General features: G+C 36.5%; 3 protein-coding genes across 13 annotated transcripts in view; 2 read left to right on the forward strand and 1 right to left on the reverse strand.

Annotated features, from left to right (window-relative positions):
• LOC131532045 (palmdelphin-like) overlaps positions 1–905 on the forward strand; it is an 18388-nt gene extending 17483 nt beyond the window's left edge. For 2 of the 4 annotated variants that reach the window (XM_058763394.1, XM_058763403.1), the window contains exon 4: positions 50–904. In XM_058763394.1, coding sequence (XP_058619377.1) covers positions 50–145 — 96 coding nt within the window. In that variant the 3' untranslated portion in view covers positions 146–904. Of the gene's footprint in view, positions 1–22 lie in introns of all 4 variants that reach the window. The other 2 variants (XM_058763377.1, XM_058763386.1) reach the window with 2 other exon arrangements.
• frrs1a (ferric-chelate reductase 1a) lies at positions 419–10772 on the reverse strand. 6 transcript variants are annotated; one of them, XM_058763468.1, is made up of 17 exons: positions 10656–10772; positions 9540–9644; positions 8925–9158; positions 8658–8797; positions 7715–7809; positions 7463–7607; positions 7196–7378; positions 6996–7094; positions 6693–6840; positions 5581–5694; positions 5186–5301; positions 4978–5064; positions 2743–2840; positions 2561–2619; positions 2293–2430; positions 1968–2029; positions 419–1010 (listed from the first exon to the last, which is right to left on the reverse strand). In XM_058763468.1, the coding sequence occupies exons 3-17, from the start codon at positions 9145–9147 to the stop codon at positions 918–920; spliced, it is 1800 nt and encodes a 599-aa protein (XP_058619451.1). In that variant the 5' UTR covers positions 9148–9158; positions 9540–9644; positions 10656–10772; the 3' UTR covers positions 419–917. The 6 variants fall into 6 exon arrangements, with proteins under 6 accessions (XP_058619451.1, XP_058619459.1, XP_058619469.1 ...); XM_058763476.1 differs by having other exon boundaries at positions 9540–9670; positions 10656–10697; XM_058763486.1 differs by lacking the exon at positions 10656–10772 and having other exon boundaries at positions 1968–2026; positions 9540–9679.
• Positions 9887–22924, forward strand: part of agla (amylo-alpha-1, 6-glucosidase, 4-alpha-glucanotransferase a) — a 35717-nt gene continuing 22679 nt past the window's right edge. For 2 of the 3 annotated variants that reach the window (XM_058763228.1, XM_058763237.1), the window contains exons 1-11: positions 10708–10823; positions 11093–11239; positions 13093–13303; positions 13405–13574; positions 14043–14246; positions 21380–21561; positions 21663–21774; positions 21865–21991; positions 22086–22188; positions 22263–22360; positions 22472–22611. In XM_058763228.1, coding sequence (XP_058619211.1) covers positions 11161–11239; positions 13093–13303; positions 13405–13574; positions 14043–14246; positions 21380–21561; positions 21663–21774; positions 21865–21991; positions 22086–22188; positions 22263–22360; positions 22472–22611 — 1426 coding nt within the window. In that variant the 5' untranslated portion in view covers positions 10708–10823; positions 11093–11160. Of the gene's footprint in view, positions 9982–10707; positions 10824–11092; positions 11240–13092; positions 13304–13404; positions 13575–14042; positions 14247–21379; positions 21562–21662; positions 21775–21864; positions 21992–22085; positions 22189–22262; positions 22361–22471; positions 22612–22924 lie in introns of those variants that run through there. The other variant, XM_058763246.1, reaches the window with a different exon arrangement.

A 22924-nucleotide genomic window follows, 5' to 3' on the forward strand; every position in this document is an offset into this window, starting at 1 on the left:
TGAAACTGGAAACTGCATGCAGTTTTACAGGTGAAGCTTTCTCCTTTAGTTCCCTGAGGCACCTTACCCTCGAGTCAGACGGAAAAGTGCCCTGGCACAGAGGTGGGAAGCAGGTATCTTTGCCAATCATCAGCAACAAGACTGAGTGATTTGCCTAAATGAAGCATCGAAGCACAAATCAAGTTTCCATTGCAGTATAAGCATGTGCAAATAGTTTTAGAGTAAAACATTCATTACTAATACAAACCTAGAACTTAATAGGTGAATAAAAATATTAAAAACTGATGTCATACCTTTTAAAAAATTTTGAATGCTAGTATTTTCACTCTGAATTTTATCCTGGATACACTTTTATATTATTTCAGATGAAGAATTTATAACATACTGTATGCCTAAATTGCACTATGTACAAAAATGATGCCAAACATTGAAAAATTTATTATTCTAATTTCACATTACATAACATGTTATATTAACCATACAGTGAAGCAAATAAAAATACATTCATCTTTGATTTAATCTGATCAAAAGTGCAATTTAAGACAAGAGAAGGCCGCTGCTTGGAATGTCTAACAGAGTATATTGTGGATGTAGCTTCCAGAGGTGTTACAAGAAAAGTAGCCGGCTTCTGTACAATAATTACATTGTGAGCCTTTTAAATGTTTTATGCTTTGATTGTCTGGATATAATGTGGACATTTATTCTTCTGTGAAAATAATTTAAAAGATGTGTGAATTTTACTTCATAATATTCATGTTTAAATGTCTTAATAGATATGTTTCTTCCTTGCAGGATGTTTTCAATGCAAAATACTGTTCAAACCTTGAATAAAATGAAACTGATGATGACTTGTCTTGCTCTATAAATAATTAGGTCTTCATTCCAATTTCTGTAGTGCCGTATGATTCATATGTTGGTTATATGTCCCCTATGGAGGTGAGCAGTGAGATACAGAACGCTGAGTTTCCGATCACAAAAACAGCAAGGACAGCCATTCTAAACTTAGTATCCTGTGGAGGCAAAAATAAGAGCATTTGGTTAAGATGCTTAGAAGAACATTATGTACATGCTTCATTTTGAGCCATATGGTAGGCCTTAATGGTAAGTTTTTGTTGTGTATATTGCAATACCTAATTTCTTTTATGATTAAAATGAACAGTCCACAATTAATATTTGCTGAAAATGTATTTATACTGTATATAAGAAGATGTAGGTGACTTCGTTGCTTTGTTGGAAGAAATTTGGAGAAATTTAGCATTGCCTATCAATGGATCATCTGCAATGAATGGGTGCCATCAGAGTGAGAGTCTAATCAGCTGATAAAAACATCACAATAATCCATAGGTAATACACATGACTCCAGTCCATCAAATTAACGTCTTGTGAACCGAGAGCTGTTTGTAAGAAACAAATTTATCAATAAGACGTTTTTAACTTCTAATTGTTGCTTTCTGATAAAATATGAGTGCTCTTGTCTTGATCAGTAGAGAAATATGCATAAATCAGGCACCATTTACAAGTGAAAACAGTCTAAAACAGTTCTAAACAAATACGTTGATGGATTTTGATGTGAGAAGACAACAGTGGATAGACGTTATTATGGATTATGGACTGGTATTTTGGCCAGAAATTACAGTTTAAAGTTAAAATGCCTCAATGTAGGATTTCTTGCTTACAAACTCACAGCTTTTTGCTTCACAGGACAGTAATTGATGGACTGGAATCATTACTTGTGGATTATTGTGATGTTTTTATCAACTGTTTGGACGGCACCCATTCACTGCAGAGGATCCATTGGTGAGCAAGTGATGTAATGCTAAATTTCTCCAAATCTGTTCAGATGAAGATACAAAATCATCTACTTCTTGGATGGGTAAGTCAATTTTGGCCAACTTTTCATTTTTTGGTGAACTGTTCCTTTAGTGTTTTCATCTCCGCCATCATGTTTGAGTAAAGTGTAAACTTACCCAGTTTGCATCCTCTGAAATGTTTGAGAGAACTGGAAGTTCATCTTCCTTTCCACTCCCTGCTGAAACGAGAAATTGCTCAACATATACAAATACATTATTTTGAACAACACATTTTGCTTCATTTCACTCTCAGTTTGAATCATCTAGCAATTTATGTCTGAACCACAGGCAGCACTGTGTACTCCCAGCTGAATCAGATGGGAACTTGTCACTTATGAACCAAAAACTTTTAAACAAATAAATTAAAATACAGTTGAATGAGGTTAAACTGCTTTTGCAGTCTTTCAAATGAATTAAATATGAGAATGAGTTACATACAAACCTTTTCTAATAACACCATGAAGTTTTAACACCAGCTTTAACACAATGGTCCAAACCACAAAAGCAGAGAGAACCCCTGTGGTCCAAGGATAAGGCAGCAAAAGAGACTGTTGCCTTATCCCAAAAAACATGGAAACCACTGAAATGATAATAATAATAAAAAAGTTACTTGATATTTAAAAATAAAAATGTTTTCAATGTGATTTTACTGATAGAAATTGATTTGAGATAAATCTTCTAAACAGCAAAATTACAAAGAGCAAATTCACCGGCTATAATTTCAGCAGCATTTCCAACACCCCAGTGCAACCAGTTGAATATCCATCGCCTAAGAAAAAGAAATTATTGTCCTGTGTTAAGTTCTGTCCTTATGCTATTCAGTTTCAGATATGTAAGCAGAAGAGGTTAAAACTACCAAGTTGCATATTCAAGTTAACTGAGGAGTGATTACCATGAGGAATCTGGAGCTGGTCTGAATGCAGCCATTATAGGCTGACAGAAAGCGAGAATCATAACAGTGCAGCCGAGGTATGGATGAGCACCAGCTCTCTGCACAGAACCAGTGTCATTACAGTAATGTTATCTAAAACTAAAACTATTACAAAACTCTTTTTGTTCATTGAAATAAAGCAGAAATATTAGAATTCGAATTAGAAATGCTGCCTTGGAAAGTACTAAACTAAAACTTCAATGTACTCTAAAAGTGTACTAAAGCTACAGTCATGGCCAAAAATATCGGCACCCTTGGTAAATATGAACAAAGAAGGCTGTGAAAATTAATCTACATTGTTAATACTTTTGATCTTTTATTTAAAAAATTCACAAAAATCTAACCTTTCATTGGATAATAAGAATTTAAAATGTGGGGAAATATCATTATGAAATAAATGTTTTTCTCTAATACACATTGGCCACAATTAACGGCACCCTTTTATTCAATAACAGCTCTAAATGTTCTCCTATAATGCCTGATGAGGTTAGAGAACACCTGACAAGAGATCAGAGACCATTCCTTCATCCAGAATCACTCCAGACCCTTTAGATTCCCAGCTCCATGTTTCTCTTCAGTTCACCCACTCATTTTCTATAGGGTTCAGGTCAGAGGACTGGAATGGCCAGCAGAAGCTTGGTTTTGTTCTCAGTGACCCATTTTTGTGTTGTTTTGAGGTTTGTGTTTGGATTATTGTAAGAAGAGTCAGTCACTTATTGATTTTTTATCTGTTGGTATTTGATAGAATCCATGATGCCATGTGTCTAAACAAGAAGTCCAGGACCTCCAGCAGAAGTATAGGCACACATCATAAAAAATACAGCAGTATATTTCATTGTACACATGGGGTACTTTTTATCCCTGTGTTCACCAAACCCATCTTGAGTGTTTGTTGCTACAAAGCTAATTTTTTAGTTTCATCTGACCATAGAAGCCAGTCCCATTTGAAGTTCCAGTCGTGTCTGATAACTGAATATGCTGGAGTTTGTTTTTGGATGAGCGAGGAGAATTTTTCTTGAAACCCTCCCAAACAACATGTGGTGATGTAGGTGCTGGTTGACAATTTTTTTTTAAAGGTTTTCTGACCCCGAGACTCAACTATTTTCTGCAATTCTCCAGCTGTGGTCCTTGGAGAGTCTTTAGCCACTCAAACTCTCCTTCTCACCGTGCATTAGGACGATATAGACATGTCCTCTTCCAGGCAGTTTCCTAACATTTTATGTTGATTGGAAATTCTTAATTATTGCCCTGATGGTGGAGATGGGAATTTTCACTGCTCTAGCTATTTTCTTAAAGCCACTTCACTAATTTGTGAAGCTCAATTATCTTTTGCTGCACATCAGAAATATATTCTTTGGTTTTTCTCATTGTGATGGATGATTAAGGGAATTTGGGCTTTGTTTTCCCTCCTATTTATATTTCTGTGAAACAGGAAGCCATGGCTGGACAATTTCATGTTCATAATCACCCTGGAGTGCTCAAAATTGTGAATATGAATGGGAATATACTTCAGAGATATTTTACTCATAAGAATTTCTAGGGGTGCCAGTAATTGTGTCCAACGTGTATTTGAGAAAAACATTTATTTCATAATGATATTTCCCCCCATTTTAAATTCTTATTATCCAATGAAAGGTTAGATTTTTGTGAATTTTTTAAATAAAAAATCAAAAGGATTAACAATGCAGATTAATTTTCACAGCCTTCTTTGATCATATTTACCAAGGGTGCCGATATTTTTGGCCATGACTGTATATAGAAATATTTAACAGAAAAGAAGCACTTATTCAAAATAAAATACCACACAACAAAATGTCTGAAATTAAAATGGAAAAAGTAAAATAAAAAATAAACTAAAATTAATATGAAAAATGAAGGCTAATTCAAAATATTAAAATATTGAATAAAGAAATACTAAAATAGTATAAAAAATAATATTAAAATAACTGCATATAACCTATATAAACATATATTGTAGACAATTCAACACAGGCTACAATATTAAAAATACCACACCACAATAACAAACACTCTCAGATCCTGAAATTGAACTTAAATGAAAGCGGGCCCCCCAATGGCAAGGAGTGAAACTGTGATATGTAATATACAGTATTTAATATGGTCACTGTTTTAAAGATACATTACATTGTATTACAGAGCATAGTCTCATAGGCAGAAAACACAGGCTTTACTCACTGTGCTCCATTTTCCTCTGTAGATAAAAGGAAAAGCGAAGCCCACAGCTGTCAGCAAAACTGTAAGAGACATCAACATGCGATGCACCTGTGAACAGAAACAAATATTTAAATTATGAAAGAATATTAAATAACAGATGATGGTTTCATAGATTTTATTGCAATAGAAGCACAACATAAGTGTATACACATACTGTATAAAAGCATACCTGAAACCATATTTTTTGCCCAAACAATGTTTGTTCTGGCCAGTCAGGTTTAAAATAGGCAGCCATTAATTTTCCAGTGCTTCCTGCTAGCATCCAAGCAATCAGCATTAAAGCTCCTGCATTTAAATTATATGTTTGATATTATATGTGGAAACTCACAAATCACAGTATTTTACATTTTACACAAATTTCTTGTCAAATGTAGTGGTTTATTAAATAACCAATTGATCCGTTATTCACACCAGCTACTGTACTGTACTTTTTAAGGGCACAGTGGTGATAATTCATGGATTGCCCATTCCAGGGTTTGAACATGCAACATTTCCTGACCATATATTTAACCAGGGCATTCTCAGTACACTGCAGTAACCTTAATTATGCAGCAGAACTCTTACCATGATATTTCATGAGCTGTGGAGATCGAGATCCTGTCAGTATCTCAGGAGGGCCAGTAATGATCTGATGATGGGACGATATCAGTGGCTGCCGTGTGTGTTTGTGGATCATACCTGCAGCACAAAAATAAGATAACTTGACTAAAGTTAATGTCACACATCATTTCAATCATACCATAAAGATAGCATATTAAAAAAAAATTGTATCCGAAGTTCCTCCAGCCAACTGCTGTAAACATTCAGTATACCACCTGATCAAAGTGTTTCGAAAATGTATTCATGCTTGTTTCCTTTAGCAAGCTAGCTGTAACTATTTTATTCCCCATGCACTCAGTGACCCAGTCATAAAGTAAATGACAGGAAACAAGTGCTGATAGTCAAAAATCCGGATCTGTTGAGTAACACGCAGAGGGGAGGCCATAAAACAAGGATACACGCGACACTGTCTGTATCTGACGAGATGCATAATCATTTGCCAGAACTTTTTCCAAGAAGGAGAAACAGCCCTTTTGAAAAATGCTGAAGGATGCCATGAACGGAAAGACAATTGCTGTAATTCAGCATGCTGTAAATCTAGAAGTTAAAAAAGCCAATCGTTTAAAGCCATCGTTTTACACACATAAGGCAGATCAGAACATTTCATCTAAAGTAGCTATAGTAGTATGTCATCAGTGTTATTTTAGTATTATTTATATAATATTATAGTATTTATTAATATTTTGAATGTTTTTCTTTTATATTTTCAGCTTTCATTTTAGTCACTATATGTGGTTTTGCGATTTTTATTTATTCACTTTTTTAATATTTCTATTCAGCTTTCTAGTTCATATTTCATATTTGGTTACCAACATTCTTCAAAATATCTTCTTTTGTATTCAGCAGAAGAAAGAAATTAGGCTTGGAATGACATGAGGGAAATGATGAAAAAGTTTTTATTTTTGGGTGAACTATCACTTTATAATTATTATATTTCTGTTAGTTTCTCAGGCAACATTTCTTATTTTTGTTTCATTTTTTTAAAAAGTTTTTCATCTAATATTTATATTTTATTTCAGTTAACAGTTTCTGCTAACAGTAACACTGTATGTCATTGATGAAGCTAAAAAGCTCACCATATTCTGCAGTCCCGTGTGCTACAAACAGGTAGTAACTGTTGTTAAGGCTGACTCGGACCGGATCCTGAGGTGTGTAGATGGACCTAGAGAACTTGCACTGAATGACCCCATTGGAAACTCTCCAGCCTACATCAGTCAGCACAGACTGCAAGGGAAGTGAATCATGCTTATTACATTTACGACTGCATAAAACTTAGAGGACACGCTGACATCTTTTTTTATAGGTTTTAAAATTAAGCTGTAACGTAATGCAATACTAAAAACAGCCAAAAAAGCATCACAACCAAAGTGCTCTCTCACCTTGGATGATACCTCTGGATATGTCCGGCCTGTTGTGTGTGCAGCCTCCACACTTACACGACCCTCGTCATTTATGCACAAGTATGCATCATCATCTCCCTACAGAACATCAAGATCTTCAGGGTCACATGAATATATCTACTCAATAATGCACTAAACACAATTGTAGCACTGGAAGGTTTGCATTTGATCATGCTCACCATCCATTCATCCTTGGACAGAGCAAAAGAGATGTATCCCTGTGCAGGGCCACTGAGCTCAAACGAAACTGTCTGGCCCAAAGTAGAATAAGAAAGGAAGAAGCAGTTTGTGTCCACAGAAGGGTTACAGCTGACAGGGTCATTGAGACAAGACTTTGACTTGCCACATCCCTCTGAGGTGAACTATAAGAGAATTCTTTCAATAAAAGGTGATGTAATGCTGCTTAAAGAAGCAGATACATTTACAATTTGTATTTTGGCACGTACTGGCTGAGGCAGTATAGAGGTGCTTGCAGAGTTTGTAGACATGACGGTGGTTGATCGAGGTGGAGCAGGAGTCACGTCACCCTGAGATATGACAGGACCAGGAAGCTTGAGCCAGAAAATCTTGTAGTGGGCAAGAACTGTGGCACTTGATGTGGAAAAAAATGAGATATAAACACAAATATCGGTTAGAATTGTAAAGGATCCAGTATGTATCCAGTAAATAGTTTAGGATAAAGTCCGAATCGCACTCACAGAAACTGTACAGTGGGAGGAGCATTGGACGGGGCTTTCCAAATCACCTGAATTTCGGTCTTTTTGGCATTACTGGTGTGACTAACTGCAGAACCCTTTAAAAAATAACACACTTTCGTTATGCAGAGCCACAGTTCTTTTACAAAATAATTTGTAAACAAAATAATCCATGCCAATTGTAATTTATACAATATATATAGGATGTAGTAACACCTGAATAATTACTATTCAATACTTTACAAAAACCTCAAAAGCTTACAATGATTTCAGTCATTACTAGGGAGTTATCATGATCTTCACTTTAGAATACTGATCCAAATAATTAGTCATTCCTTCTGAAGAATTTGGTAATACTTGAGTCATTACTAGTGGGTTACCATGACCTTCACTTTAGAATGAATTATACATTATGTATTATTCATATTAATTATCAACCTGTATACATTAGTTCTTAGTAGTTCTTGGGGAGGTATGAAAAAAATAATAGTTACTGATTAACTAATAGTGAACTACATTCGACTAAGCACTATTACTTACTAATTCATTAATCAGAGTTGCTTGTTAGTTACTAGTAGTTACTAGAGTGCTAATATTGCATTACTCGTGTGTTCTTGTGTAGTTATTCATTAATGATGGAACAGTATTCTAAAGTGTTACCCAAATTTCTTATTATTATCAATCCTGAAAAACATTGTGTTGCTTTATATTTTTGCAGAAACAGTGATACATTTTTCTTCAGTATTCTTTGATTAATCGAAAGTTCAAACGAACAGCACTTATTTAAAAATATGTATATATAATTTTGGTAACAATTTAAAGGTCTTTATTCTCACTATTGATCAATTTTATGCATCGTTGCTGAATAAAATTATTCTTACTGATGCTAATATTTTAAACTGTAATGTTTATTGCAGGGTTTATATCAAAAGTGGCTTTTACATACCGCTATGCTGTTGCATGTCAAACGCTGAGAAATCGCAGGATCTACCAGTGTGAATGAGCCAATAGCTAGTCCATCAGGGTTTGTAGCATCTCGGGCCTGAATTAGAAAGCCCTCAAAGCGCTCACTTCCAGAGAGAGTGACTGTTGACATTGGAAGGGGTGAGAAATAAAGGCAACTGGGAAGCAATCATGGTTCAACATTACTCAAGACATTTAAACAGGCAAAAATTATAATCAATGGTTAATTAATATAGGTTTTACCCCTTACCTCTGATATTGTCCCCTGGACTGAATTTACTGGCATTCGCAGTCAGTGTGTATGGGCTGGCAGTAGTGTTGGGTTGGCTGTGATGTTCTGGCATCATGCTCTCACAAGATTTCTCCACCTTTCCATTTTTATATCCATTTATAGAGGTCAAACACAAAGTCCCAAAAATTGCCAGAGCAGCTTGTAGATTCCACATTTCCAGCAGAGGCAATGCGATCCTCATCTGTGGATATGCTAAGAGAAGAAAAGCAGTAAAGAAGTAAAATTATGGCCATATTTTCCTGATGTTACAGTTTACACTTGCTTATTAAGATTCATTCAGAATTCACACATATATTGACTAATGAATTTCCACAGTTGTTTGTAATTTCTGGAAAGGGATTTTTCATTCAACATAGAAAATGCTGGGGTGTGTTTATTTGTATGTCAGTTTTTTATATAAACTTTTGCATTCTGCATTAACTTTCCCTTATGAAACAACAACAAACATTAGTAACATTTTCAGCTCGAAATTGCATGACAATACCAATGACAATATATAGTATGTGTGTAAATAAATATGTTGGAAAAAGTGAGTGCAGGTTTTAGAGACTGAAAAGGAAGCACTGCTCTTACCTTGTCAACAATCTGTCTGCTCAGGTAATGCTGGTATATGCTGGTATATAACTGATAATTTTATGGTTTGAACATGACTGGGCGGGTCATGTGTCATTTTAGGACCTACAACCACAAGATGGAGACAAAATCTGAAGCAAGTCCCTGGAGGTTAGTTGTTTGTTTTTATCTATTTATTTATTTGCTTGTTTGTATACTATATATAAGTGAATTTATATTTATATTTTGAATTTAATACATGACTGGCCTACACTGTTTTTTCTATCTAATCATCTAATTATTTGCATAAACATACACTGTGACGAAAACATTTCATACAAATGTCAAATGTGTCTTATATTAGTGTATTTACGGTAGAGGGAAGCGGCGCATTACAGCCGTGCACACGCCTCCTTCACCAGCGACAGGAACGTCGTTAAGCCGAAAACAGGGAAATACACTGGTGTGTCTTTTAACCCTACTGCTCTCTAACATTGTATTGTCGTGCAAAAATGATCGAAATGTTTATATCAATTTATATTTCAGACTGTCGTGCATCAGAAGAGAATAGCAGGCATGTTGCAGCAACATTCTTGGCTTGGCAAATGTTACAGTTGCCCTGATTACTCATTTAAAATAGACTTGCTTGCCCTTTATCCGCTAGATTCTTAACCTCGACTCTCTCGACCAGAGAGTTAGAGGATACTTTTTGGCCGTGCCTTTAAATGCCAGTCATGTTTACTGTAACTGGTTAGTGATGGGAGTCCGATTCATTTCAGCTAATCGGTTCTTTCGATCGGTTTGTTTCAAAGAACCGGTTCATAATTTTGTTTTTTTGTTTTTCTCTCTCCTTGGCTTGGCATAGCGCTTTATACGAATATATTCTAGTAAACACATTGCTGTTATTTGTGGATGTTTATATTCATCTTAACGATGTTTATTGTAATTCTATATGACAGTGTAGTGTTTTACAGCCATGATAAATAACACAAGTTTACAAGATAAATAATTTGCATTTATGTTAAACAAAACAGAGATTAATTTACTCTTTTGGGTGTAGTCATTTCTACAGTTGGCTATTAAAGTAGCCTAACTTTTCTCCATCAATCAAATCTTTGTAATTATCAGTTCACTCACCCGTTCTCGACTCGTTACGACTCGGACAGTTCAACCGATTGAAAAGATCCGACTCAAACGAATGATTCGTTCACAAATCGGACAGCTCTAATGTTAAACTACCAGAGGTGGTGTGGTGGTGGTCCATTGAGCTTAGATACTAACATACGGATACAATTCCTGACGGAGGTATATTCATGTATTCCTGCAGTGCTCTCTGGCAGTTTGGGTTGTTGTAGTGGTCACTCGTTATGTCATGTTATATGGATCTTGCATTCTGTCAAACGGTCATGTTGCAATAATTTCCCTTGTACAGGAAACAGTTGCAATTCTGTGGTTATTTTGAAGCTGCAGTCGGGCTTAAGCAGAATAAAACAGAATTCTGTTAAGTTGATTTAAATGTCATCTTTTAAGTAATACAGTGTGGTGATTTGCGTATATTTTGGTTCACTTTTCAGTCAAGGGGGTCCTGTTGATTTCCTGCTCTTCGCTGTATTAAGGACGTTCTAAAATAAGGAGGGCAAACATGACAGCTAAGCAAACAAGAGTGATGGTCCTCAATGACATGGAGAAACTCGGCAGGACCCTCTTCCGTCTGGAGCAAGGCAAGTTTCCGCTCACGTTTACCGCTTTGCATCGTCCTGAGATATGAGAGTGTATTGTGGTGTAATAATGACCAGCAGTCTGTGTTACTTGTGGAACGTTTGTGGTTATTTAAAGACGGTGTTGTGTTCTCAGGAGCCACCTTTATGGCTCAACACCTTTTCATTCATGCACTAATAAATAGTACATATAGCAGAAGTGTTTGGCACTGACTATATGAAAAGGTTACTATAATGTTTTCTTCCATATGAAAAAGTTAATCCATTCATAATGGAACATTCAAGCAAATAAATTTTGTTAAGAACTTTTCACTTTTAATTCCATAGATGTATTTTTGAGGAGGTTATCATTTGTATTACTTTATATGTTCATAATCATATGCATCCTCATCCTCAAACAGTTCATTCTTTCATACGAGCGGAATGTAGTTGGTATTTTATTTGTATCTAGATCTAAATTCTAGATCTTTTGAGAGACAAACGTCCCTGTTTTAAAAAGTTTTATGCAAGTTCTTAATGTGAAATTCGTGAGCTGAGGAAAGTTGTAGCCTATATGGAATGGGCTTTTGCCTTGATAATTCTATTTATAATATAATATAGTAATAATGAGCACAATAAGTACGTACAATTGTAAAATACTATTTAAATGATAACTATCTTTTCTTTGTGTTTTTGTGGGGTGTTGTAGCATGTTAATACAAATGCATTTTTTGAACCCTATACTATGATGGTAAATAATATGAATTCATGCAGTACAAATTACCATGGTTTTGCCATCTGATACCATTACTGTACTACCGTTTATACCAGAATTTCACTGGTGCCATGCAGACATGTGATGGAAATATATGTTGGTGTTATGAAAGAGTTTAAGAAATACATACACTCACTGGCCACTTTATTAGGTACACCTTGCTAATACAGGGTTCGACCCCCTTTTGCCTTCAGAACTGACTTCTTTGTGGCATAGATTCAACAAGGTGCTGGAAACATTCTTCAGAGATTTTGGTCCATATTGACATGATAGCATCAAACAGTTGCTGCAGATTTTTTTTATCAGCTTCACATTTATGATGCAAATCTCCCGTTCCACCACATTCCAAAGATGCTCTATTATTGGATTGGGATCCGGTGAGTGTGGTGGCTATTTGAGTATAGTGAACTCATTGTCATGTTTAAGAAACCAGCTTGAGGTGATTTAAGCTTTGTGACATGGCGTGTTATCATGCTGTAAGTAGCCGAAAAGGGATGGATATGGTCAGCAACAATACTCAGGTAGGCTGTGGTGTTTAAACGATGTTTCATTGGTACTAAGGGGCCCAAAGTGTGCCAAGAAATATCCCCCAGACCATTACACCACCACTAGCCTGAACCATTGATATAAGGCTGGATAGATTCATGTTGGTTATGTCAAATTCTGACCCCAGCATCTGAATGTCGCAGAAGAAAATGAGACTCATTAGACTTTTTCCAGTATTCTGTTGTTCAATTTTGGTGGGCCCATATGAATTGTTGCAAACCAGCCCGTCTAGCACCAACAACCATGCCATGTTCAAAGTCACTTCAATGACCTTTCTTCCTCATTCTGATGCTCAGTTTGATCTTCAGCAGATTGTCTTAACCATGTGTACATGCCTAAATACACTGTTGCTGCCATGTGATTGGCTGATTAGATATTTGCATTATCGAGCAGTTGAACAGATGTACCTAATAAAATGGCTGGTGAGTGTATGTCATTAACAGTTTTGGGCTACGTTCCACCATTATTTATAGAAACTGATTTATTATTATTTATTTATTGTACCCCAAAAATGGCAAAATATGAGTTGCGCAGCTTATGTTTTGTTTCTGCTTAGGGTTTGAGCTCCAGTTTCGTCTGGGCCCCACTCTTCAGGGGAAACATGTACACGTTCACACCAACTACCCCGCAGAAGGGCAGCGATTTGAGCACCACAAGTTCCGCGTCTTAGACTGGATTAACCCTACTTGCAGAGAGGATGATTCAGACAAGTTCTGCACCCTTGACCTCAAGATTTCAGGCTCCTACCAGTATTACTTTGGCCATGGGTCAGTTAGTTGTTTAAAATTTTATATTAAAAGGTTTTCGTCAGTTCTACATCTATGTTTTGTTAAAACTATACAACATGTAAATTATTTTTACTCTTCAGAGATAAGGAGAAGTCCGGTGGAGGGTATATTGTGGTGGACCCAGTGCTCCGGGTAGGGGAGGACAATCACGTCTTGCGCCTAGACTGCATCAGTATCCAGACATACCTGTCCAAATGCCTCGGGCCCCTGGATGAGTGGCTGGACAGGCTAAGAGTTGCCAAAGAGGCAGGTAAGAAGACAGCCGGTGATGTTACTGTTTATTAGTTACGCTTTTACCCAATTGTTTACCAAAAATGTAGACTTTAACTGCATTTGAACTTTTCTTATCTCCATCTTTGGAGTCTATTTGATTACATGCACTAATCAATAACCAACAAATAACCATGAAGAAACTCCGCAAATAAATTTAAAGAGATTAAGTTAGTCCTAAAGCAACTGAAATGTCTGCAGTTTTTTTTTTAAGTTAACAGTTTTTATTTCAGAATAATGACAATATATAAATCATGCATTACTTTGCATTTTTAACAATAAGTCCTATTGTTGAAGTCTAAATTGATCATAATTCTCTAAATTAACTGAACAACGTTTTACATGAGCAATGCCTTCATAGATTAATTTATGCAGTTATATTGCTAAGTTACTATGTATTGCATTTATGTGGTTTTATCGGTTTTATCTTTCATATACATCTTTTTAGGGTATAATATGATTCACTTCACGCCACTGCAGACGCTGGGTGAGTCTCGCTCTTGTTACTCTTTGGCTGATCAGCTGGTGCTCAACCCAGACTTCTCCCCTCCTGGACAAACTTACACCTGGACAGATGTTGGCAACCTGGTTGAGAAAATGAAGAATGAGTGGAATATGCTTTGCATTACGGATGTGGTTTACAATCACACGGGTGTGTGTTTTTATTTTCTATTATCTTTTCTATAAGTTTCTATACATCTTATACTTTTTTGTGCATTTTGGTAGTTCACACACAACTGTTTTTTTCAATTGGCAGACACTTGTATCCAAATTATTCATAAAAGCTACTGTGCATGCATAATAATTATATAAGAATTGGCAAACTGTTGTGAAAAAAAAAATAGATCGACTATAACTTGTCACACCCACAAGTGCATGTATATTGCATGTCAACTATCTGTCTGTAGGGTCCAGCTATAGTGGGTCCTCTTATTCCAATAGAAAAAGTCACAGTTCCAAACTGACTGTAATCTCCTGTAAGGCCCCACTAAAAGCCTTTGTATTGACTCCAATTCTAAAAATAGTTTATTTACAGAGAACAGGAGCTGTTGGTGCAACATTTGGCCTGTCTGATATAGTACCATGCTGCAGATCAGCTGTTACATAACGCTGCTAGCAAGTCCCGATATGTGAACAGAATACTAAAGAGAAACATTTCAAATTTTCATTCAGATGCACCGACTGATTGTGGAGGTTTAGAGAAGAGTGTGTTTATGGGTGACTTACTGCAGGGGAATTTGAATTAACTTGCTTTGCTTAGTTTTGTTAGGGCTTCTTCAGTATCTGTTTGACATCACTACGGATGTCACTGTAAGCTCATACTAAGTTTCTTTTTTCCTTGAACTCTTGAACTTTTTCCTTGAGTTACACTGTTCAGTGATATGTTAGATTAATCAGGCTTAATAGAAAGAAAAGTTCATGGTTCATTGCTTCTACCAGAGCTCAGGAGAGTTAAAGGTCAAGGAGTTTGTGATATCTTATCTGAAGCTGTGTGCAAATGCCACACATTTAAACATGGGGAAGTCCAGTGCTGTGTGCTGTTTGTGCATTTATACAGGTTGGCTGTGTGTGTGGTTTGGGTGGCTTATGGGGACACACATTTGCACATTAACATGGGTATGTCAGAGGCATTACCAAGTGAAGGTGGTTTATGAGGACACTGCCTGTGTCCCCGTAAATCAAAAGGCTTAAAAACATACTAAATCGTTTTTTGTTTTTTTGTCTTTGAAAATCTAAAAATGCAGAAAGTTTCCTATAAGGGTTGGTGTAGGGCGATAGAAAATACAGTTTGTACTTGTAGAAAAACCATTATGCCTACACTGTAAAAAATCCAATTAACAAAATGTTGGAAGGGCAAAAATATTCAAGTTGAACTAATTTTATTGCTTGGGCTTAGTTGAGACATATTATATTAAGTCTGCACAAATATATTTTAAAAACATTAAATGAATGGTTATTTTCAAATCCAGTCAACATTCAGAATGCTAAATGTTGACTAAACTAATAAAAACAAATCCAGCCAACACTGCGATCATTCTGCACGTGCACAAGCCTGAGTGACTTTGTGGGAGAAACAGCGCCGCCATCTTGTCAAGTTCACACGTCAGGTAAGTTGCACTAAATAAATGTTTTGGGGGGTTTTTTTAGACTAAATTTACTGAGAAAATCATGTAACATATTCTATTTTTTTGAGTGGACATTTAGAAAGTGTTTTATGAGTTGTTTATCTGAAGAAAAGTGGATATAAGAATACATTTGTAACGTTACTTAAAGCTGCAGTCCGTAACTTTTTTTGGTTAAAAATGATCCGAAATCAAAATTTGAGCAAGTACATAACTAGTCAGTGTTCAAAACTATCGCCTTTAGTCTGATTCACAACAGTTAGCTTATAATAATGTTTTCTAATTTGAGTGGTACGGGTAGGTTTTCGCGGGAAATTCGAGCATGGTACTGTCATTACGTCACGTCTGTAAACATAAAGAAGTTGTCCCAGCTACTAAGCTATCGCATGTGAGGATCCTGCAGGTGGTGGATCATTTAGCCTGTTCTCACAGCAGCTAGAATAATTAAATGTATCATTTTGATGGCGGATTGTAATCGATAAAAGATTATGTGTTTATGAAACACATGTGAATGAAATTAAATTATATTCCAGTTTTAAATTTACATCTGATTACAGATTAGCCTGGGATTACACAAGATTTGTATTTTAAAGAAAACCAGTTCGAAGGGAGCATAATTTGCTTTTTGGGTTAAAAGAACTTCTTTATATGAAATTCGAATGGCTTGACAATTAGAGATTAGACTGTAAATTGAAATCTACACGCTAATGCACACTCATAGTCACGCAATGCTGATGTTGTTAAAATTAATAATTTGAGAATAAAGTATAACAATAATAATAATTTGCACGGTTTGATAATCGATTTTTAGATTAAATCACCATTGGTAGTGTGATTTATGGTAATGCTTTTTTCCTCAGTTGGTCAGAACAAATGTGGCAGACTTGTTACTTGCTTGTTCAGATGGCAATATACGGTGAAAATTCATATTTGCGTCATATATTCCAAGATGTAGGCTAGAATCTGTGATTGTGAAGTACAGTAAATATCCACACCAGTGCGGTGACTGACTGCCACACATACTCTTCAGAACATTAGATTCATCCACGTTGGAGCCGTGCCGACTCACAACCCCACGCAAGCAAGATAATTCCGCACTTGGCTGCAATTCCAGGTTTTCAAACAGAGATGGCGACAAAGAGGCAAAACTTACGAACTGCAGCTTTAATGTTAGACTGAATTTATCAGAACGTATGTTTAAAAGGTGTAAATGTTTTATTTAAAACGTATATATTTATACACGAACATACAACATATAAAAACATCGAATAAGCGTTGTATGATATGTCTGAAGGACATTTAAGTGAAAGGAATGTGGTACCGCTCCACTGCAACTACATACAGTGTGTACTTTCAGGACTAGGAGTTTGTTGTTTTCATTCCAGGTAATATGTGTAAATGTTTAGAGTTTTTAATACAATTATAATGTGTTTTTCTGTTCTCAGTGGCATCTACGCTAATATTAGTCTGTTTCATTCTTATTCCGAGGTGAATGTAGCCACCCAGTCCGTATCCAGATCAGATGGTCACTGCAGTCACCCAGATCCAGTCCGTATCCAGATCAGATGGTGGATCAGCACCTAGAGCACTGCAAAAAATGCTTTTCTTACTTAGATTTTTAGTCTTGTTTCCAGCCAAAATATCTAAAAATTAATAATAGATATTTTGGCTGAAAACAAGAATAAAAATCTAAGAAAGAAAAGCATTTTTTGCAGTGAGATGACCTCGACAGCCCTGAATGTCAGCGGAGACCATGTCAGCTAGATGAGCTCCAGAGACAGATCCCCTCCGAAGACCACGTTGGCCATCAGGACAAGACCACGAGAACCAGACAACCTGTGTTGCAGCCTAGAATTAAACCACGCCATGCTGGTTTCATCTGGCCAGAGGAGAACTGCCCCCCGACTGTGCCTGTGCCTTGGGTTGCTCCCAAGGTTTTCTACTCAATCTCTGTCACCGATGGAGTTTTGGGTCCTTGCCGCTGTCGCCTTTGGCTTGCTTATTTGGGGACACTTGGCTGATTGCACAGACATTATTGGAAGAGAGCTGAGCTGGATGATGTCAACACTGAATCACCAATGAACTGACTTTAACTGGAAAAAATATTTGTTAATGTCCTCTTGCATTATTGACAAACAATTTTCCTGTTTGACTCTGTAAAGCTGCTTTGACACAATCAGTATTGTATAAAGCACTATATAAATAAAGGTGACTTGATTTGATTTTATATACTGTAACACCTGGTTCATTTTTATTTTTTATTTTTTGACTTCTGCCTCATTTTAAAGATGTAATTGTGAACAGTAGTAATATTTGTAAATGTTTGTTTGCTAACATTTTGTTTAGCTTGTTTAGTTTTTTCTTAGTTCATTAAACAAAGTTTAATATGAGAATGAGAATGAGCTTTATTGCCGGGTATGTTTACACGTACGAGGAATTTGTTATAGTGACAGAAGCTCCACAGTGCAACAGAATGACAGCGACAGGACACAGATAATAAAAAGAATAATATGCAAATATACAAAATAGACAATGTACAAAATAGCAAAAACACAATATATAATATAGACAATTATGTATGTACAGGTATGATATGTGCAAATTTGAAATGTAAATACGTATCTGTGTTAAATAAATAATGTATAATTGTGTTCCACGTTTATTGTCAAATGTTCATGAGATGGATTGCCTGAGGGAAGAAACTCTTTCTGTGCCTGGCAGTTCTGGTGCTCAGAGCTCTGTAGCGTCGACCAGACGGCAACAGTCTAAAGAGGGTGTGTGCTGGGTGTCCAGAGTGATTTTGGCAGCCCTTTTGCTCACTCTGGATAAGTACAGTTCTTGGAGAGTGGGGAGGGTTGTACCAATGATTCGCTCAGCAGTCCGGACTACCCTCTGTAGTCTTCTGAGGTCAGATTTGGTAGCTGAGCTGAACCAGACAGTTATTGAAGTGCAGAGGACGGATTCAATGATGGCGGAGTAGAATTGTTTCAGCAGCTCCTGTGGCAGGTTGTACTTACTCAGCTGACGAACGAAGTACAACCTCTGCTGGGCCTTTTTCACAATGGACTCAATGTGATTGTCCCGCTTCAGGTCCTGAGAAATTGTGGTGCCCAAGAATCTGAATGACTCCACTGCAGTTCATGATGGTGAGTGGAGGGAGTGCAGGTGGGTTTCTCCTGAAGTCCACGATCATCTCCACGGTTTTGAGCATGTTAAGCTCCAGGTTAAGACTGCACCAGACAGCCAGCTCCTTAACCTCTTGTCTTTAGGCAGACTTGTCACCGTCCTGAATGAGACCGATCAGTGTGGTGTCGTCTGCAAACTTCAGGAGCTTGACAGAGGGGTCTTTAGATGTGCAGTCTTTGGTGTACAGGGAGAAGAGCAGTGGGGGGAGAACACAGCTCCAGTGCAGATCGTACGGGTGCTGGATGAGAATTTTCCCAACCTCACTAGCTGCTGCCTGTCTGTCAGGAAGCTGTTGATCCACTGACAAACAGAGGTGGGGATGGATAGCTGAGTTAATTTGGGCAGGAGGAGTTATGGGATGATGGTGTTAAAAGCAGAGCTGAAGTCTACAAACAGGATCCTCACATAAGTCCCTGGTCTGTCCAGATGTTGCAGGATGTAGTGCAGTCCCATATTGACTGCATCATCCACAGACCTGTTTGCTCTGTAGGCAAATTGCAGGGGGTCCAGTAATGTCCTTCAGATAAGCCAAAACCAGTCTTTCAAATGATTCAAACTGAATTTTGCAGTTGTATTACAGATGTAATTTGTCAACTGGAGCTTTAAAGGGATAGTTCACCCACAAATGAAAATTTGCTGTTAATGACCCTTAGGCCATCCAAGATGTAGGTGACTTTTCAATTCCACTTAGGCCATCCAAGATGTAGGTGACTCAGTTCAATTCCAACTGCAGCAAAGTCAGATTGTATAAAGGACTCATTTGGTTCCCGTGGTCTAGTCCCGATGGCTGTCTAGGTGACGAGGTCCTCACTGGGGATCTGTCTCTGTGGCTCATCTAGGTGTCCTGATCTCCGCTGACGTTCAGGGCTGTAGAGGTCATCTCTAGGTGCTGATCCACCATGTGATCTGGATACGGACTGGATCGGGTTGCTACGGTGATCTCGGAATAAGAAAGAAACAGACGTAGATGCCATTCTTCTTACGATGTAACAAGTACATCGGGTGTTATGGGAAGTGTTCCCGGTTCTGGTTGACCTAATTAATGCAGCCTAATAATTCTTTAAGTCTGTATGTTTAGTTTGTATGAAAAATGTTATAAATGGAGATAGTTATTAAATAAAGGCTATTATGTGTTGTAAAGTGTGTGTTTTTAGTGATTGATAAACACCAGTTAATCATTTTTAATAATTTTGTTAAACTATTAAAATATTTCTTATGATGCCCAAATAAGAAATCTTAGTTGAGGTAACATATAAAACACATAGAGTAAACGGTTACATTTTAATTGACATAACTTGCTGAGGTCTTCTAAATGTTTGACCAATTAAAACATTTTAGTTGAATGGACTATAAAACTACTTCACTAAAGGTTGAGCCAACTAAAAAAATAACAATTCAGATAACACTTTGAAGTCAGAAATTGACTGAACGTAAAATTTCTGTGGAACTAGTTACTAAATAATTAGTTGAAACCGCTTGAAATTTTTTACAGTGTATGGAGAGTCCCCATAAACCATAAAAACCAATGTGTGTGTGTGTGTATAAAAGTCCAAAAATCAGACACCACATTATATAAATATTGTGACATTAAATAAATATACATTATTGTTCAAATTTTGTGATTGGAATTGGTACGATTTTTTAATGTTTTAAAAAAAAAAAATCTCTTAGGCTCATCAAAACTGCATTTATGCAGTAAAATCAATAATATTGAGAAATATTGTTTAAAATATAATTTTTCTATTCATGTAAACACTACATTCAGATTCATAAATCAGAATGAATTCAGTCCGATTTAAACAAAAATTGTGCATGTAAGCATAGCCAGTGTTGCACAATCCCTCTGAAATCATTCTAATATGCTGATTTAATGCTAAATTAACATTTCTTTCAGTTAAAATCAGTTGGCCCTGCCTAATATTTTTGTGTAAACTGTGATGCATTATTTCAGAACTTTTTGATAAATAGAAAGTTCTAAAGAACAGTCATTTATTTGAAATAGAAATATTAGTATTAAAAATGTCTTTATGCATCCTTGCTGAATAAAAGGATTAATTTCCTCAACACAAAAAAATCTTACTGACTCAAAACTTTTGAATTGAGGTGTAAATAATAAATAAATTAAAATAAATATTTATGGTTCTGCATGATTTTGAGGTCACTAATGAAATTATTATTATTTCATTAAATTAGGAATATAGACACTTACATTAGTGGTCTCAGATTTTTGCACCTCGTTGTGTATATAGCTTGTAATATATACAATCATTGTTTATTCTGTCTCTTAAGGACCAGCAATTTGCTCTTAAAATACATCAGCTGTAATTTAAATTTAATAAAGTCAAAGAAAGATCCATACCTTTTTTTGTATCACTTATTCTGTCACTTATTTGTGATGTCTGTGATGTCTTTGTTCATTTTTGTTTATTTGGTTGACAATGTCATGATAACTGATGTGTTTTCCTGTCTTTCTCAGCTGCTAACAGCAAATGGATTAAGAAACATCCCGAGTGTGGTTATAACCTGGTGAACTCTCCCCATCTGAAACCGGCCTGGGTGCTGGACAGAGCCCTGTGGCACGTCACCTGTGCTATAGCTGATGGCAAATACAAAGACAGGGGTCTTCCAGCCCTAATCCAGAATCACGAACATCTCCATGTGAGCGAATCACTATCTGTGGAAGCTTTAAAACAGAATTCATTTTGAAGTATAAACTGCTCTTATTTCCTTCAGAACAAACTGTAATGTGTTTTCACTAGGCCATTCGTGGAGTTCTCTGGCAGGATGTGTTTCCTAAGATTAAACTGTGGGAGTTCTTCCAAGTCAAATTGGAACCGACGGTGGAGCAGTTCAGAAATTTACTCCAAAGTGGTGAGTTCCTGGAAGGTTCTCACACACTTACATTAAGAGAAATGAAAATTTTAATGTGTTTAGTGGTTTGTTTTTAAATCGTCTGCACAGGAGCCAAACCTGATAGGAGCAAGACTGAGGGCAAACAGCAACTGAAGATCATCCAGGACCCTCAGTTCAGACGTTTTGGTAACACAGTGGACATGAACTCTGCTCTAGAAATCTTTGTGCCCCATGGGTCAGTATGCTGCTGCATGTTTGAGTATGTGTTCACTGTAGTCTGCTTATTGATTTTATGTTGTTGAATTATACATTGGTTTATGTTGTTGTAGGAGCAGTCCTGGTGCCATTGAAGATTGCTGTAACTGGCTGAGGAGAAGACTGGAGGAACTCAATGGTGAACAGTATCATGAAATTAAGCACCATCAGGAGCAGGTGAGTCTCTTTTTATACATTTACCTCTAATTTCTTTGGAATCCAATGCAGTGATGTCATTTCTTTACCATCAGGCTACAAACTGCATTGATGGGACTGTAAGTTATGAAAGACTGGCGGACCACGGACCCAAGTTGGGCCCAGTCACCAGGAAACATCCTCTGGTTACTAGGTAGCACAGTTCATTCCATCAGCCTCTGTTGAAGTTTTAGCATCATATTTATTTGTGTAATCAAGTTTGTTTGCTATGTTTGATGTGATATACCATTTTGTCTATATGCAGATATTTCACTTTCCCATTTGAGGAAGCGACTTTGGAGCAAGATTTGGAGTTGATAAATCAACCAGAAAAGTCATGTCACTTCCTGGCCCATAATGGCTGGGTCATGGGTGACGATCCCCTGAGGAACTTCGCAGAGCCAGGTTACCATTTTGCCTTTCTGATCCACAAAAAAAAAGTCTAGAAAAAGGCAGGAATAACTACAACCATCCTTTCAGTAGCTGACAAAAGCTCTTTTTTGAATGTGAAACTCTGTCTTTCTCTAAATTGCATGTTCATTTATTTATTCTAACTAAAATTGCTATTTGAAAGAGCTTTAAACATGTATTACTGTTCAGATGTTTGGGGTCCGTAAGATTTATATATATATATACCTGTATATATATAAATTAATGCTTTTATTCAGCAAGGATAAAATTTATAAGATCAAAATTACAAATAAATTATATTTCAAAA

The sequence above is a fragment of the Onychostoma macrolepis genome, chromosome 02, assembly GCF_012432095.1.
Source record: "Onychostoma macrolepis isolate SWU-2019 chromosome 02, ASM1243209v1, whole genome shotgun sequence".
NCBI lineage: Eukaryota > Metazoa > Chordata > Actinopteri > Cypriniformes > Cyprinidae > Onychostoma > Onychostoma macrolepis.

Excerpts from the sequence above, each read along its gene's own strand:
- frrs1a (XM_058763468.1), bottom strand. The coding sequence starts at position 9,147 with ATGAGGATCGCATTGCCTCTGCTGGAAATGTGGAATCTACAAGCTGCT. Across the intron at positions 6,841-6,995 it reads ATCCAGAGGTATCATCCAAG|TCTGTGCTGACTGATGTAGG; the intron begins GTGAGAGAGCAC and ends CTTCCCTTGCAG. Across the intron at positions 2,841-4,977 it reads ACAGAGGAAAATGGAGCACA|AGAGCTGGTGCTCATCCATA; the intron begins GTGAGTAAAGCC and ends GGTTCTGTGCAG.